Source organism: Pholis gunnellus, assembly GCF_910591455.1.
Source record: "Pholis gunnellus genome assembly, chromosome: 16".
Taxonomy (NCBI): Eukaryota; Metazoa; Chordata; class Actinopteri; order Perciformes; family Pholidae; genus Pholis; species Pholis gunnellus.
The window spans coordinates 2748319-2767375 of record NC_136543.1 but is presented as its reverse complement, the minus strand read 5'-3'; the positions used below and the strand labels follow the sequence as shown (position 1 = coordinate 2767375).

General features: G+C 45.5%; 1 protein-coding gene across 1 annotated transcript; it reads right to left on the bottom strand.

The window, feature by feature from the left end:
* Window positions 1-500: 500 nt before the first annotated feature.
* tcf19l (transcription factor 19 (SC1), like) lies at window positions 501-7945 on the bottom strand (the record flags this gene model as incomplete). The annotated part of the gene is made up of 5 exons (XM_079175764.1): window positions 501-2243; window positions 2616-3120; window positions 3396-3789; window positions 5069-5238; window positions 7675-7945. The coding sequence occupies 5 exons, from the start codon at window positions 7943-7945 to the stop codon at window positions 1904-1906; spliced, it is 1680 nt and encodes a 559-aa protein (XP_079031890.1). The 3' UTR covers window positions 501-1903.
* Between the last annotated feature and the right edge of the window lie 11112 nt (window positions 7946-19057).

Here is a 19057-nt window from a genome sequence, read left to right as displayed (position 1 = left end):
TAAAAACCGAGTTTCTTAGTCAACGAAGACTTTATTTTGTCGAGGACACGGTCGAACATTTAGCAAGATCGTTCTGAACTTTGTTATTCAGAATGTCGTCAGTGGACGTTTTCTCCATCACGCAGGTTTCACTCTCTTCTCTGCCTCAGAGTTTGTCATCACTTGCAGCTCTCCCTACATGTCCATTAAACCGTATCGGTCTCCGCCGCGTTTCACAGGTCACTCTGCAGTTTAGGGACAAACATCCTTTTTTTCTCCACTCAACGAGGAGCTCCAACAGCAACATGACGCCACGGTCTGACTCCTGTGTGGACGCTCTGGAGACAAACGGGCATTTAAATATCGTCAAAGCTCAAAAACCGGAGACAAAACACAGTATGCAACACTTTTTATGGTGATGAAACAAGCAAAACAACTTTTTTTTCCTTTTACATTTGAGTAATCAGGTTATTGTATTACTGCAGTGAGGCGGTGAAACCTCAAAGGGTTAACAACCTGTTTCTGTCAAAACCTCACAAGTTCAAGTGAAGCTGGAACCTTTTGACACAACACGACATGTATTAAGGTCACGGAACACTTTTTTGGGGGATTTGATTTAATAATGAGCCACTGTGTCATCGGGCTGTAACCAACCATTAGTCTTAATTCTGCTACTACAACTTTTAAAAAATATATGTATTATTAAAGAGGTTATTAAGACTTTGTTTCTTATTTTATTGCTCAAGAATCAACTTTTCTACATTTTCTCCCCACTTTGGAAAACAAAACAAAGAAACACGCATAGTGGTGTGATCGAAGTAAAAATGAGTCAACACCCTTTATACACGACGCCAGCAGAGACAAACTACATCTTCAACACGACCATTTATCTGTTCGCTCAGTCAGAACATCACTCAGGCTACACACGGGCTGAACTGCTCCCAAATGCTGTTCTAACAGTTTTCGTCCAGGTGAGCAGAGTCAGACATTTTAATAATGGAAAAAGGTGCTTCAGAGAAGAATCCGGAGTTCCACACTTTGAGCAGCACCTGAGCGAAGACGTGTGTGTGTGTGTGTGTGTGTGTGTGTGTGTGTGTGTGTGTGTGTGTGTGTGTGTGTGTGTGTGTGTGTGTGTGTGTGTGTGTGTATGTGTGTATGTGTGTGTGTGAGGACATCGGTGTCCACTTTGACCTGAGAGTTCATCAGCATGAAGACAAGTCCTTTGGGATCACCCCGCCGGATATTTCTTGACGTCTCCCTGGTAACTAGTCCCTCCCAGAGCAGCAGCACCGTCAGCCTCACTCAGACGTCTCACAGCAGCAGCAGCAGCACCACCACCACCGCACGCACAGAACATCCAGCAGCTGCTTCTGCACAAGTGCCTTGAAACATTTGATGATCCCGCTCCCTCGAGCACCTCTCACCAGCAGCTACAGTGAGAGTCTGCCGACACATTTTACCGGAGCTCAACAGTCTCCAAAACATCAGCTGCTGCTCCGAAACGTTTCACGGAGGTTTCATCTGCGGCGAGGCGGGAAAGCACAAGCACCACTTTCCTTTAGGCCACGTAAAAGGTCGCCGAAGGAGGCCGCACTAGAGAACGTCTAGGAAAGTTGAATGTATGTGTATATACATATATACACACATATGATAGACATACATGACTACATTAAAGCTGCTGAGGCAGCCTGATGGGACACTTCATTAGTGGACCTGAACGCTGGTCAACGACCACCTCGGTGCTCACAAACATTTCACCGCGTGTTTCAGCCATGGAACTCCTCAAACTTGGAAAGACCAGGATGGAGAAAAAAAAAAGTGAATTTGAATAAAATTTTCTTCGATGAAAGGTCTGGTGAGTGCGGCTGAAGGAAATAAACATTTAAAAGGGGAAATGCGGTAAGCGTCTCATTTCATCGTCACGTCAGCAACATCCGCAGTGGAAGTCTGCGTTGGGGTCCCTCAGGAGCTTCTTGCGGTCCACGTGCAGACAGTCTATGTGGAACCAGGCGTCACACACGTCGCACTGGATCCACTGCACCGTGTCCTGCTGGGGCAGCCGGCAGCGCGGCGCCGCGCACGGCTCCACCGTCCCGCCTGTCGCAGCCTCCTCCTCCTCCTCCTCTTCGTCCTCTGAGGAGGACGAAGAGGACGACGACGACGACGAGGAGGCGGAGGAGGTGGAGGAAGAGGACGAGGAGGACGGGCAGGGCAGGGAGGGCCGGGGGGGCGGCAGGTGTTTCCTGGGGCGGCCTCGGCGCTTACTGCGAGGAGGAGAAGAAGAAGAGAGGGAGGAAGATTGTTGAAGGGTGTTTTAACATGTTGCACAGATCAAACTCTGACCCTTTGTGTTCCTTTGTGTTTAGTTGGATTATAGTAAACACTGCTGTCATCAGCTGTTAGTTAACCTGATTAGTGACAGAGATATCAGCTCATATCACCATGAAGCTTCCCCAGTGGATGACTCACATTAATCGATCTTTTAGAGATAGATTTAACATGAAAACTTCCTTAAAAGCTCCTTTGGCATAAGATTTGAAAATGACTTTGGTGACTCCTAGTGGAAAAGAACACATTCTACAGATAAATGGAGCTGTGTTGGTGTCAGAGGGACAGACCTCCTCCATCAGTCTTACCTGGTAGGATGGTGAAACCGGTTGAACTGCACCCGGCCCCTCTCCTCCGTGCGGATCCTCACCGAAGGCGAGGCCAGGCTGTAGTTCTCCCCTCCGACCACCAGAGGGGAGAACACCGGGGAGCTGTGAGCCCTCCTCCGGCCCCTCTGCGCCGCCGGGGAGCAGTGTGTCGCTTTCTGCTGGCGGAAAGCCGCGATGTTGCTGTGCACCACCGTCTGGACCCGGCGCAGCGCCTGCACCTCCTGCTTGTGGACCGCAGCGTTGGCGAGTGACGCCTGGAGGTGGTGGTGGTGGTTGAGTCTGCTGTTGGTCATGGCGCCGTGGAAGCTGCCGATGGTCCTGATGCCGACGGGGAAGGGCTTGGCCTCCAGCGGCCGCCGAACGTCCTCGTGGCTCTTGGGCTGCAGAGGAGGCGGGGAGCCGAAACTCTCCGACTCAGACTTGTAGAGCCGCCGCCTCTTCTTCCCCCTGGACCGCTGCCCGTCCTCCACGACTCCTGCTGGAGCTGAACACCCAAATGACAATCGATGCTCAGCTAGTTATCATGTTTTTACCCATTTGCTCTTTTCCTGCTGTTAAGATTTTTGCTTCAGTGATTTTTGCTTCGTTTTTGCATGAATTTCCTGTGAGATATATATATGTGATATATCTATATATCACAGAATGCTGTTCATTAAATCCAGTCTGAATAAAAGCTAATATCCAATATACACCTTCATTAACTGTCAAAAAACACATTTCCACATGCGCTCAGTACATCTGAGTAGAGCGGAGCCTCACCTCCTCGGCTCCTGGGCTCGTCTGAGCTGTCGTCCTCGAGCAGCACCGTGTGGGCCGACTTCCTCCTGCTCCTGGAGGTCGTCTGGAGGGACTTGGCGGAGGGCGCCGAAGCCGCGGAGGAGAACGGCGGAGGCGTGGAGGGCGGCAGCAGGGAGGACAAGCCCGCGGCCAGAGGAGGCGAGGAGGAGGAGCCGGGGTCCGAGGCTGCCCCCCCGAGGCTGAGGCTCCTCTTGAAGGTCCAGGCGCTGCCCTTCATCTTGCTCAGGCTGCCGATGGAGTTGAGGATGACGGTGGCCCGGTTGATGGACATATTGGACAGGTCCAGGTTGGCGGCCACCTTGCGGTCCAGGTTGGTTCTGATGCGGTTCTGTAGGTCGGAGGAGAAGGTGCCTGCCTAGGAGACATGGTACAAGTATATAAATTACAACTTTATGCAGTAGAGACTTTTATAGAGTGAGGTGAACCCTCATTTAGTGCTCCAGTGACAGAGTAGCTGGGGTTGACGTCCCAGCTAGTATGAGAGGGCGGGACTAAATAATAGATACGTGTTGGGTTCACAGAATTGCATCTCGGCCGATGTGTTCCGCCTCTTTTGCTCTTCACTCGGACGGTTCCCCTGCATTTAACCCAAGCCTGCTCAAACGTGATTGGTCAATACAACTCGGACCACAAAGGGAAACCAGAACCCTTCCCAGACCAAAACCATGTCCCGTTGCCTACAGAGTCTACATATAAGGCAGATTCTGTTTATGGAGATTCGGCACTAGAAGCAAAAAGCATCGACCTCGCTAACTCATCGTTTGTGGTTAATTTTGTCACATGAAATTCAGTATTTCATGAGATTTTGGGGATCTATGTGTTGGATTTTAATTGTTTTGCAATTTCAAACGTTTGCAATTGTGTATTTGTATATTGTGGTATTGAGGTGTGTGCCCCTTTGCATTCTCCAATAAACTAAACGCTATCAACATGAAGATCGGAATAAACGAAACAGAAAATTCAAGTTGCATACAACAGAAGAAGATCCTCAAGTTTAAATAAATAATGAGTGGTAATTATTAAAGATGCCTCATCAAATCTATTTCTGTACTTTTAGCTTTTTCATCTCTTCAAATATGTGATTTAGGGCCAACCACTTCGTCTGGATGGAATTACATTATAGCGGGTCGCTGCCTGTTAAGGCACCAGAAAACAGGAAATGACATCGACTCTGTTCTAAATGTTCCGGATGTTTAACCCAAAACATGCAGACAGAAGGGCTGTTTTCATAACCGTGTGAACACCAAGTGGCAGAACTATCCTCCTCATCCTCCTCATCCCCATGTGCTGCTGACGAGTTGGCTGGCTTCCAGTGCACATCGACTAATAAATGAAAGCGTTAACGCAGACTTCAGCGGTCTCCGTCTTTACTTCGGGTCAGTTCAGGACTGAGACTAGTTCCCTCTGGAATCTGATGTTGACCACGTTTTAAAAATTATGAGAACAACCAAACAAAAAAAAAAAAGTTGAATCTGAGCAATAAATCTTTGAGTGAAAACACAGGCCTCCGGTATCTTTGTGATGTGCTTCAGTCTATGAAGCTTCATCATAAAGCGTAGTGAAGCTGCACAGGATCAGGCAGCACAGAGACGACTCTCTCTCCTCTACGGGTCCTCACAAAGAACAAAGATTACCTTCGGAATCGTGATGGCGTCAAAGTCCAGCGGGCGAACTTTGACCTTCTGGAAGAGGAAGTAGAACTCGGGGCTCCTGGGAGCCGACTGGCCCCCGAAGGTCAGCGTGTCGCCATCTGAGAGCTCCCACTGGACGCCGGGCTGGAGGCGGACCTCGTTAACCCAGGTGCCTAGCAACACAAGAGCGGGTGAAGACTTCTTCATTTCTATTTAAATCTTCTGCTGGCACTGAACTCGCTCCAGTCCGTCATTGTCACGCTGACATGTAAGTGGTGGGAGGTCACATGATCAGCCCAAACAAACCCAAAATGCTTTTTCAGTTAATATCAGCCGGGGGCCAGATCACAGAATTATGAATACATGAACAATACGTAATAAATCAGGCGAGCAGAGCCCCCAAAAAAGCTGTTTGTTGACCATCAACGTATGTGTGTGTGTGTGTGTGTGTGTGTGTGTGTGTGTGTGTGTGTGTGTGTGTGTGTGTGTGTGTGTGTGTGTGTGTGTGTGTGTGTGTGTGTGTGTGTGTGTGTGTGTGTGTGTGTGTGTGTGTGTGTGTGTGTGTGTGTGTGTGTGTGTGTGATGTAAGTCTGAGGAAACAGACCTAGAATGGAGGAGCTGGAAGGCTACGAGGCGATCAGACGGCCCGACGGCACTAAATGTGAAACGCACGGCCAATACTGAGATGTCATTTTAACAGCAGGAATTAGAACGCGTGTGAAAGGACTGGACACATGAGGCAGTGAGAGCCGTTTGGATCCGGTCAGACACAGTCTGTCGCCGTTCACTCCCAAGTCTCCTCCCTCCTCGCCTCGCAGCGCTCCCATTGATCCATCGCATTACACGAAACACCGTCGGTAATCTGAGGGAGCGGTGACTCTGACCACCGCTGTGCAAACCATGTGAGGCCGTTTCCCTCGAGTCTAACACCTAAACACACGGGGACCACGTCCACCGCTGGAGCGCCCTAGTCCTGAACATGTGGACCACCACTAGAGAGACCAAAGGACCAGACTGTGTCGATGTCTTTAACGCCAACACAGTTCACAGCTTCCTCTGCATCATATGGTTGTTTATGTCTTCGTCCATAGCCGAGTCTCAAAACGTGAGCATTAGTAGTCTTTACTGTCCGCCTCGTCGTCTTTTTATTCCTTTAAAGCGAGTATTTGGTTTACAAAATGTCAAACTGTCCGGACACAATTTCCTTTTTATTTTTAATTGTTTGTTTTGTTCGAGCAACAGTTCAAAATCCAGAGACTTGGTTTACCATCACACAGAACAAAGAGAAGCAGCAATGTAAGGAGCAATGGAGGACATTCAGAGCATCAGCAAGGCATCAAACGACGGCGTCGTGGTGGAAGCTTAGCAGCCGGCCTCCTTGAGGCTTGAGGAATTCCACTCGCCTCAGCAAGTGTTCATGTTGAGCTCTGGACTGAGACTTTTTTTTTCGGTGTGTAAAACACATTTGCTGCTGCCCCCCCCGGTCTACAGCAGTACATTGCTTTGCTTCTGTGCTGGTACTCCATCTACTGGACCTAACAGAACTGCTGTAAAGCCAACTGGTCCCTGAGAGGTTCTCAGTGTCTCACTCCGAGGACACCACTCGTTGTCATCAGAGAGTCAGATAACATTGAAGGAGGCTGCAGAGACTGTGACAAATGGGATCATTTTGATCACAGACATCCTGGTAATAAAGCGCAGGACAAACTGAATGTTAGATCGGTATGAAAATGTTCAAATCATATCCTGTCTTAGTCACCTGACTGAGCACCAATGGGAGACGGTCATCAGAACCCCTAATGAGGGAATATGTTCTGGCAGAATTCTGTTCATCCAGTCTATGACGAGGAGTGCTGCTCTCTAATCACACTAACACAAACATGTGGGCCAAAGATCCGGAGAAGTTTAGACACTTTAATCACTTCATCACTATCAAACTCCAATGTAGGAGATTTTTCTGCAACAAATCAAACAGGAAGGATGAAATGCTTCTTAACAGGCTGCAGCTCTAAAGCATATATAGGCTTTTCACTCTGCAGACTTTAGCCCAGAGCTGTCCTTTGAGTTGAGGCTGGGCTAACGTATTCAATCCAGGGCTACACAATCCACACTGCAACCTCAACGCTAACTGTTGCCTGACTTCAACCAAAAAGCAACAACCTATTTGATTGGATTCCTATCAGCCAATCACAGTGTTCCACATCATCTAAAGCGGGCTGCTGAAGAACGGTCTGCGCTCACATATCTTGACCTCTTCAACCTGAATAGAAGTCAGATCACATGACCTTGAATTGACCTTTATGGAACCGCTTTAGCCCCGCCTCATTCGTCAGGTTCATTCTAGTCAGCTTTAGGACTCTAAGACTCACTTTTCTTAGCTCGCTTTCTGGTCTGTACGTCTACAGATGGCTTTTGGGCTTTTAGGTGCTGTCAGGCTGCAGGCGCTAGTAATTCAGCACAACACAATAGTTGTGTTTCCCCGTAGAAGTATTGATATTTCTTGTAAGAGGGTGTGTAACGTCTTTCTCTCTTCCACAATGACTGTAGAGGTGTGTGTGTGTGTGTGTGTGTGTGTGTGTGTGTGTGTGTTAAAGAGCCCCGTCTCTCACCATGACTGCTCCTGTCCTTGACGTGGACCCTCCAGCCCTCCTCCTGCGGCGCCGCGGCGCCCTCGCCCGCCTCCCTCTCGGCGTGCAGCTCGGCGTGGATCCGCGACACCGACGTGGAGTCCAGCGTGACGTCGCACAGCTCCGCCGCGCGGCCCAGCCGGAACACGGAGTGGCTCAGCGCCGGCCTGAACGTGTACAGGTCCCGCGATGAGTCCCCGGCCGACGAGCCGATCCGGAGCAACTGGAAGCACGGCTGCACCCCGGACGGCATGACCGGAGGGTTCGAGTGTCTGCCGCCGCAGAGCCCCCGCCTGCCCCCGCCCTGAGGCCACAACCTCTCTGTGCCAGGCCCTGACTTACAGGAGGCTGCCATCCATTCTGGGTCACGAGTCTTTGCTAGTGGACGGGAGTTAAGCTGAAGACATTCGACCAAAGAGTGCTAACACAAAGCTACGCTGCGAGGTCCGATATTCAGAGAGTGAAGGTTACAGGCGGGTGGAGCAGCTCTGACGAACAGGTGTTTGCATTAGCATGGAGAGCCGGTGACTGGCTGTGCCCCGTCGTGAATACATGAATAAATAAGGAGGGGATATTAAGCACTGTATAAGCTGGTGAAGGGTGGAAACGAGCATCTGCACTCTGTTATGAGCTCAACACACACTAACCCCCCCCCCCCTGTGGAGTGGAGGCTGTTAGAAGATGGATTTGGAGAATAAAAGAGCTTCAGTGACTTCGATGCCACGCTGCTAAATCGAAAGGTGCAGGGAACATTAAACCCCCCCACCCCGAAAAAACCTGCCAAAAAACTAGACAGCCGTGACTTTTTAGCTTGAGTTCTGGTGTTTAATATTTCCAGTTTAAACAGCTGTCATCTTAGCATCTCTCTGTGTATGTGTGTGTGTGTGTGCGTGTGTGAGAGAGATTAAAATCCCAGGCTCCTGACATCAGTTGACATCAGCCTTCTCACAGGTGGGAACCCTGACCGGGTGCAACAGCCGAGGTGTGTCTGATCTGAAAGAAAAACAAAAGACAAATCCTTGAAATGAAAATAAATGAATAAATTAAAAAAAGTTGTTGCTTAATTGCTCCATTCATAGTGAAAAAAAACACATTTATAAATATGATTTACTTGCACTTCAGACGCCATGAAAAGCACAAAAGACATAACGTTATGTCATTGCAGGCTAACTGAGGCACAAAGAAGCAGATGCTGCTTTTAAAACGGGACTGTCAACGTCGCTGCAGGAACACAGCGAGCTGCTGTGCGCGCCGCATGCCGTGCGTCAGCTGCACGCAGCACAACCCATGGGCACGCCGCACAAAGCGAGACACAATAACCAGCAAGAAAAACCTCGTTTTAGCGTCAATAACTGCACACATCCGCGCGGCATCTACACATTAACTTACACGCGCACAGACTCACGTTGTTTTTAATTAAGTATCGTAGTCCTGGGTTTCAGCTTGTCGAGGCAGGAACAGGATTAAGCTAGCTGACGTGAGTTCCTTGTGGGACAGAATGAAAGTCAAAGCTGCCACTTACAACAACGACATGTCCCTCAGTGGTGTTCCTCCTCCACGCGCCCGCCGATCAAACACCGTCGACTGCTCCACCAGCGGATTCAACTCCCGAACTTTGAAATCAAATCAAATGTATTCTTTCTGCAGGCTTTTCTTTTTTTGTTTTGTTCGTCCGGGCGTCGGTTGCGGCTTATTCACCTTCTTTTTCTCCCAGGAGGAAGTCCTTTGAAATTTGGCGCGCCAGTCCCGGGGCTTCCTTGCGCTAGAACGCACGTCACGTCCTGCTCCGCCCCGATTGGCTGAAGGCCAGGGCGCCTTCAGCGGGAGCAGGACGGGCCCGCGAGAGGAGGAAGTGGGGCACAAGTGTCAGAGTTGCGGAGCAGAGCCCATTGGTGGAGTAACCATACAGACTTTGGGAATAAGTACAATTTTGAAGTACTTGTAATTTACTTGAGTATTTTATGCAATTTATACTACTCCACTTCACAGTGGTGGAAGTACTCAGATATTTTACTGAAGTAAAAGTAGTAATACCACAGTTTAAAAATATTCTGTTCCAAGTAAAAGTCTTACTTAAAGTTACTGTGGGGGACTTTTAACTGGTTGTGAAACAGTCTCAGTTTAATCCTGATCTTCTACCTTCATAAGTAAACAAGACCATCAGAAAGAAGATTGTCTATTTCTATATAGTTATTCTTAATGTTTGTCATCAGTGCCTGGTGAAATCAGATCATGCAGGTTCACCAGAAACTCCTTCAGCTCAGACTCAGACTTGATTCCAGGGACTTAAACATGAATGTAGTTTCATTTTAGGACCTCAAACTGTATAAAACATACTGCTACTGACCTAAAATCATATTGATAATAATAATAATCGCTTCACTGCAACCTTCGACCTGCAGTCAGGAGCTGATATGGGAGGAGGAGAGCTCAGCTCCCGGCAGCAGCGGCTTCTCCTCTCTGCTCCTCCAGGACCCGCTCAAATGACCTCATATGGTAATTTACTTAATTGTATTTAAAATTTCCTCTGGAACTTAACCAATAAGAAAAACAATACTTATAACTTGGCGTTAGTGTATTTGAGGATTGAGTCAGAAGGGGCATTTATTATCATATTTTTGTGTATTATTACCAGCCGTGACAGCGACGCTGCTATTGTTTTCTCAGAGTGAGTTGCCAGATGTTTATATTTCTGTGTCTGTGGTCAGATTTTGTCTCTGTGATAGCGTCACAACCGTGTAACATGCTGTCAACTTTACCGTCGTGTAGTTGAGATCAAAATAAAGGCCGAATTCGAAGGTGCGGTCCGAGCAAGGCCGCTGGAAGTATAGGGGGGACTGGCCCCTTCCCCGTAATTATGAATCCCACTGCTCTTCTTGGCAAGACCATCTCTGCGCGGCTAGTAGAGGCAGAGACTATTGGTTAACGTTATAGGCATTGACCTCGAGTAGTCAGGGCATAGGACCCGGACAAATCAGTTGACCAGTACCTTGGCGAGCATGGAAGCCTGTCCAATCCTAACGCTTGAATGCTGCACAGGGCGGGTCTTGCCAAGAAGAGCAGTGGGATCCATAATAACGCTGCCCCTTCTCCACTTCACGCCCCTGGTCTGACTTGGTGCGATCCAATCGCAAGGCGGTCTCCAGTTTCTGTTATTTTGAGAGAGTACACAGTTCATCTTAAAACACACTGTTTGGTTATTATTGTCTGTTTGCCTTCTGTTGAGCATCAGCTGCTTCACCTCTCTGCACCACCACCAGCTGTCTTATACACTGAAGTACAAGCACTAAGAAAACGTTACGTAACACAGCTGCAGCCCGCTCTGCCCACGTCTATTCTATCACTACTTCTGTTCAGCTGGGTACATTTAAAGTTGAGGAGCCACAATATAACCTGGTCTGTGTCTGGAAAATGGTTGGAGACTCTGAGATCTTTGCTACTATTGATTTAAACAAGGCTTTTCTTTCATGGCTGCTAATCTATGTTTGTGTGACTGTAATGGAAAGTGCACGAAAAGCAGAGACACACAAACAAATAAAACGTTTAATTCACTCTGTTGAAAATTCATTTTAATTGGAGTTATTCATTCATTACAGAAAAAAGAGAAGCTTTATAAAAGTCTTTGCAGGATGCCAAAAGGTCTAGTAGCGGTATATAAATAATCATTGATTTATTCTTCAAGCAAACAAGGGGGTGTGGCCCCTTGTCCATGGCAGTACAGTGAAGTATCGTTACAGTCAATGATTACCCAACTTAAATGGCAAGTCAACTCTTAGATATGAAGCATTCACGTGATCTCTTTCAAAATGAAAGCAACATGCAGGCGAACCAGTGATTTCTAGTATCAAAACATACGGCTATGACATACTGTAACAACAACTGTCCTGAGGAATACACACTTAAATGTTAAATCAATCAAACACAACGCAGAAGACCCAAACATACAGAATACTAGCAAAATATAGAGTTCTGTTGGGGGCGGAAATCAACTGTAAAAATGACACATGACCAATCTACACCTTACACATGCATGGAAACCAAAACCAGAGAATCCTATAGATGAAGTGTTGGTCTGTTTTAGCTTCAAACTTCAGAATTCATACATATTTAACAAACAGGCTCATACTTTCTTGATATTATCCCACATCCTACATTTTTTGTTTAATTGTTGTTTTTCTATAAGTAACAGCAGTAATATTGACAGTGACAATACTTCTCCTGCCTGAGTCATGTGCTAAAACAACTAATTGGATCTCATTTTGCCGCTAGAGCCATCCTGACTCTGGGGTTTCCCAAAACCATTATTAGGAGAGTGTGTGTTCTGTGGAGAGAATGCAAACTTTTAATGCCCCTTAGAATGATGGGAGAAACTTATAATAATATAACATGAATTATAAATAAGTCTTTGCATATTCTATGAGAAGTGATGTTAAAGGAGAATACCAGTGTCATTTGAAAAAACTAAACAGAGGCCATTGGCTGCTACCGAAGACGTGTGAATGTTTGAAAACAGCTCGAAGATATAAAGTTTAATGTTTCAAAAGGGCTCAGTAATTTCCTAAAATAGCTGGTCGCTGTACTTTTTAACAAATGTTATTCAAACAGGAAGAATTACTGCATGTGTTTGGGACTATTTTCAGCAGCGGATTAATACACATTTGGTCTCTGGTGAGCATTTCTGGTAGTTCCAATTATGCAAAAATGTAAACAAATGTAAACAATTTATCTTGGTGTAAATTTCCTTCTGTGATTGACCGAAATGAGTGCGTAACATAAAACAAATATTTCATACTTCATGTGTTTTAATTGCAAAATAACGAATGGCCGCAAATAGCTTGTACAAGCTTTCTTATTTTGTCCTGACACCAACAAGACATAGAGACGCCCTCGATGATTGGCAGCAACCTTTAAAGGTATTCTCCTTTTACCATCACTCTCAGCTGAATGCCAGCAGTGAGAGGTGCTATTAAGAGTCAGGAGAGGATCATGGGAAACCAGGACCAGACGTCAGCGACGAGGTCAGGATGGACTCAAGAAGCCAGCTGTACAAAAAAAAGTACCATTCATATTATTACTATCAGTATTTACTATCAGCATCGAGGCTGCTGTCCCGCAAGCAATCTACAGGCATGCGGCAGTTACACTAACTCTTAGGTATACACTGGGACAGCAGATAAAGGCTATAATATCAGAGTACGGAGAGATAGTTAGCACATTAGTAGCGAGAGTAGACTTTTTGGTGCTAAATGTGATGCTACAAAAAGTTCTGACAATGTCGTGTATTCATTCAAAAGAGATGTGATTTTTTTCCAGTAAATGCATTGGTTTGGGATGAGGTACGTTAGTCCCAAAGTAAACACACTGATTATATGAGTTATTATTAGGAATATATATATATTTTTTGTAATAAAAAAAACATTCTCAGGTGCTGGGAGTTTGACGGTGGGGACAGACGTGAGTGAAATATAAAAGAGTTCTCCATCAAACCCCCTGGGGGGGTCCTTGTTAGTACCCTTAGAAGGGGGAAAGGTTCTGGACAGAACCTCCAGAGAGGGTTCTAGGTGTAGCCATTACACCATAGAACCCTCTAAGAACCAACGTTTCTCTGTAGAACCTCTCATAGGCGGTGGAAATTTTCACAGATGGTTCTGGGTATAACCCTTTATGTTGGGTTCTAGGTAGAACCCGGTGAAAGGGTTCCAGTTGAAGCCTTTATGTTTAACCAGAAACCAAACAGGGTTCTCTTGTGAGAACAAGCCAAAGAACCCAATGTGGTTCTAGTTAGCACCTTTATTTCTAAGAGTGTACTATAGAGAGAACTTAGAGCGACAAACCAGTGGTTTTCAGTTATTTTCACCAATTATAACGAATCAAAGATAAATCCAATCACAGTAAGCCAGTGAGTTGCACTGGAGTGAATTCAAATGAACTGATCTCAGTGTGAAACTGGAGTTCTTCTGATACTTTGAACGAAAGCAAATTTCTAATATGATCAGAGGGAACCAGCAAACTACACTGCAGACATCCTTTCATGATTTTTCAGTGCATTCTTTAAAATTACAGAGAATAGCAGATTAACAGAAGATTAAATCTCGCCCTACCCACGCAAGGATCAGCACTTCTGTTGTGACAGGCTTTGTGAATAGCGGGTAGCTCCGACGTGCAATGAAACAGAAAACATCAGACAAGGTTGAAAGACGGAAAGTGAAATCCTTTCATAAAAACTTTGTCAGCTGCGATTGCCTGTACTTATGTATCATTATTCCGTCAGAGCACATGCTGATATCCAAAGGAGGCTCGTGGCCCTTCACCCTGCAAAACGCTTGAGTGCCCTCCAACAGAGGCTGTCTTTGTCCTTTTACTTGTAGCGCTGTTTATCAATCTAGATTGTCCTGGTGTAAGTTGTAGAGTGTTGGAGTTATCGGCCGTTGAGACGAAGACACTCTGCCTGTGGTGCTCAAAGCCCACAAAAATACATTAGCATACGTTAGCTAGCTCAGAGGTGCTAGGTGAGCTAGCAGTATAGATCTTCCTTCTGCGTGGTGATACGGTTAGCGGGTGTAGTTCGGTACATGAAACCGCTCCCAACAGGGTCTGTGGATTATCTTTAGTAACCGGGTCATGATTTCTGTTGAGTTTTTCCAAATGCATTATTTTGGCACTTTGAGCACCACAAGCCGAGTGCCATCTACTTCCATTATATTGGAGAAAAAGAGACATATCTACGGCAAATATCTCCAAAACTTGGCAGCAATACTATCTTGAGTGATAAATATTACTACAGGTGAGAGTACACATTTGGGTTTTTAATTTTGGGGAAAACTGTCCCTTTAAGAATTAAACATTTCATCTTCACTCAAAAAAAGCAAAATATATTCATAAGAGATCTGATTCAAGCAGCCTCACTGGCCTCTAAAGGACAGTATCAGTCTATTTAAATGGAAAACATGACTTTTCACTGAAATCATGAATGAATTTATCTAAATTGTTTTGTTGCCGTATTTTCTAACACTAAGCTTAAATGTCCAGGTGGCTCCATGTATCCTAATGGATTTAACTGAAGTGAAATGGGTGTAAATCATTTTGAAAGGAATATTCAGGCATTCTGCTTTCAAGCGATGTTGGCAGAATAGGAAAACCTCACGTCATTCCAACTTGAAAGTTGTTGGTGTATTTCTTTACTTCAGTTGTTTTTGACATCACTGTACAACATGTTGGTTTTCTGCACTCCTGTCTGTCTCGTTCCTGCTTTGAGTGTAAATAAGACAACCACAACGACGCTGTTACTGGGTCAAACGGTGCTCTCCTGAGGCGGCAGACACAGAGGCAAATGTCGATGAGAGGATTTCACCCGGCATCACTGTGAGCCCAACATGAGTTAAGACTGAGAGCTGAAGGCGTCTCCAGCGCTGTACGCGTTTTGTTTTCTACCTGCTGTGGACGTGTAGTTAAAGGATCGAAGCAGCGCTTTGATTTGAGTATAAAATCTTGCATAAGCCTTGCAGTAAGAAACATATTAGCATTTTCACACTACACACATGCAGAACACATATCTTTATATTTACAAAAGGATGATTAAGAGTGACTGATATCGAGATGTGCCGTATGTCAGATTCCTCTTTCTGCCCGGTGGATGGTAGTGATGTCTCAGTGCCATTGTAATGAATATTGCTTTACAGTTTATTGAGAATCAGTCGATCATTTGACCATTGATTTTTCATTAGTCCACCAAACCTTCTTATCATAGCTTATTAGAATGAACCTGATATTTACATCAAAACAAAATCAGTTTTGAAGCCTTATGCTTGATTTATGTTTGTGTACATTCGACATTTTGTAACTCCGCGGACACGGATTGGCGGAAAAGATGGAGAACTTTGAGAGTGTCGGTTTGCTGCAATGAGAAACTTGCACAGACGATTCCACGTCCGCTCACGTCAGAGCGACCATCCTCGCGGAAAGTATAACCGAGTCTTAACGATTTCCTCTTTGCATTAACGATCTGGTGAAGTCCCTACAAAACAGCCATACAAAGTCAATAATTCAATGACAAGCGGGGTCTGCAAGTCACACTCGTGATTCATCTACGAACAATTTACCTCAGCAGTGAATAAAGACTCCAAACATTTTCCTGAATAAGAAGTGAACTGGTCATTTTTCCAATAGCTGCGACTTATTTTAACCCTAAAATTACAGTAATTGTGTAATTACAATGTGTGCTTTTCTTGTCCAGACACCAGACACCGGTGTCTGTGTGAGATGGTTTTTAGTAAACCTTAGAGGTAAAAGTTCATAAATCTAGGTTGACATCAGCTGTGTGGGACGGGATCCATGGCACCGTAGAGCCCTGTTACGATGAAGATCAATGGGTTTCGGCATGTTTCTGTCAGTGAAGTGTGTGGCCGATGTTGCCATGGATACTGCTGTGATTCCCTAAATGTGTGAAAGTGCTGCACTCTTTACGTATGACAGAGTGTTTGACCCTGTGGAAGGGAGGACATGTTTGGACAGAATTTCCTCAGCAGTGCGGGGCGTCTCGCTCTGTCTTTGGTGTGAATCAGTTTCCTGTGACCCGAATTAGCCCACAGGCTTCCTGCACTGCTTATTAGGAACTAATTAGTCAAAAGGAGTTGTTACGGCTGCGAGAGCTTGAGCTAATTGACTCTATTCATGCTTCTCCTTGTTTGAACTTTTGCCACTGTTTTTACTTTTCTGTGGTCATCATGTGTGTCTTTTTCTTCTTTAAGTGTGTAATTAAGGTGTAATTTAGAAGCTACCCGTGGTACATCTCTACTACCACCATCTGTTCTTTTTCAAACATGCTTTAGAGATCTTTACAGTAAACACATCCACACTATGAACAGTTATTAGGATTAGAATATCCTCGACTCAATAAAAGGTGTAACCTGGTCACGGAATAGTTGAATACATCGAGTGGTTGTAAACATTTGACCTTCCTATACTATACAATCGCTCTATTACTGTTGCAGTCAATAGTGGCGTCACCGACTTGACCGCTCGCTAAGCACCGCCCCCAAGCTGTCAGAGCTAAGTGGAGCCCACACTGTCACTAACTGCACTCCCTGAAGAAATATATCCGTTTTGGAAAAACGAAAAAGCAGTTTTAGAGAACAGCAGACAGAAAGGTCGAAAATATGTGTTTTCAGGAAATAACCAGGATGTCAAACTGATTCAGCAGAAAAAACAGGTTAAAGAGATAAAGATAAAAGCCTACAGATCACAGTGTCACATCACCTGGCATCGACACAGAAGACAATGAAACTAATGCTGTTTCTGTAAAGCCGGGTATGCTAACGCTAGTTAATGCCGTGCTAAGGTACTCTGCTAATGTTAGCGCCACAGGTTTTTACGTAGAAACGTAACATTTTGGAAACGTATATCTCCTTCCAACCTTCCTGTGCAACGCGTGATTTTTGTTTTCCACATTCGCAAAGTGACATCACACAATGAAACCGTGCGGCGGGTTTCTGCCCTTCCGACATTTTCTAGGTACACGAATGGGCAGAGAAGATGGAGAACTTTGAGAGTGTCGGTTCGCTGTGAGGAGGAATGTACGAGATTCAAACGTTTCCTTGTCCCGATTCCACCTCAGCTCGTGTCCATGCGACCGTCCTTGCAGAAAGTATGACAGAGGCTTAACGACTATCACTTTTAACAAACGTTTAACAACGACCAACTCGGAATACAAAAAAATGCCTGAAAATTAGGAAAATCTGAAACGACTTCCTGAGACTCTATAGAGCAAAGCAGAATAGGTGTTGGCCTATGCTACGGTGTGATTGGCCAGTTTGCATTCAAGGGGCGGGACCTAGCGAATGGTCAACTGTATGTTGCACAGGCGTTGGGTTTGGATTCATAGAGCAGAGCAGCAAATGGAAGGAAGGAATCATCATTTTTGACTCATTGATATTGACCATTAATTCAGGATTCTGATTATCTGAGAATGCCTTCCTCTTCATGATCTGAAAGGAATCATGTCTCTCCACACACACACACACACACACACACACACACACACACACACACACCCACACAATCTCTGTGATATTCGGTCTCATTCCGTCGGGGCTGTAGGCTGCATCGTTATCTCAGATTGATTTGACTGCTTTCCAGTTACTTCATTTTGGCAAACAACTGTGCTGCAATAATCAGAGCTCCGTCCGATAGATGGGAGCTGAGATGAAAGGAGCGCGCTTTAAATCATGCAAGTCCTTTATCTGTTCCCCCGAATAGTACTCTGTTCCATCTATGTCGTCTCTTTTTTATCGCCCCTCCTCACTCCATGGCGTCTGTGAATCGGTCCTTCCCAAAAGAGACCAAAAAAAATCCAATTATGTTCGCGGGAGCTGTTCCAGAAGTCCCAGAAGTGTTGAGCAGTCCTCTCCCAATTTAATTTTTTGCTCTGACAGGGCTAGTGACAACTCCACTGGGGGATAAAACAAACAAAAAACAGATGAGGATAGTTTCTACAGTTGGCTGCTCTTGTATTCTCTGGAATTCATCATTAGCGCGAGTGAGATGAGGGGCCACGTTCCCACAGGTTTCTCCAGACGACGCCTTCAAATGTGGCAGATTTGAAACCAAAAAGATTTGAGAGAGAGCAAAAGCAACCACCGGCACTGGAACGGGAGCGGTATTCAATACTCAATCTTCAGAGCTTGTTTCAGTTTGCAGGGTTTTCCAGAAAGAACATGTTGAGGAGGTGTTTTTTTTCCCCTTGTGCATATCGGTGAATGATTGCTGAGGCAAGCACTTCTGTCCGAGAGGCGGAGAGGCCTTTTGACATGCTTGTGTTGTTGATAATAGAGTCTGTGTATGGGCGGGATGAAATACAATCACGACGGTGTTTGTCTGATGCCGTGAGAGCAGAGAAAAGTGCTGTCAGAGGCGACACACTGAGATCCGCATTGATACCGGAGAAGCTCTCTGCTGTTTGTTGTCAGTAGCCGCGGGCTCTTTGAATAGAATGTGTGATTCTGACTGCAACAATGTGTCAAACTCCTGTCTTTTTTTTTTCTTGCTTTTTTGAAAACCTTTTGACAGGAGGTGAAATCCTTTGATCCCATGTCGGTACTGAGAGTGTTTTTTTCTCCCTTTTGCATCGTCAGAACTTCTCTTTATGAGCCTGTGCCTAATCTAATCTAATCTAACGTCAGCATTTTCCTGCAGACCTGAACTATGATACCTACTTTAACGTTTCATTTAAATGCATGCATTCTCCATATATGCAGGGAATTGTTTTGTTCTTCCAATACAGCTTGGTGTTGTTCTTTCGCATCTGATGTGTCAGTGCGCAGTGCGTTTTATTTTGTATTGTGCATTTTGTGCGACTGCCTTTGATTTG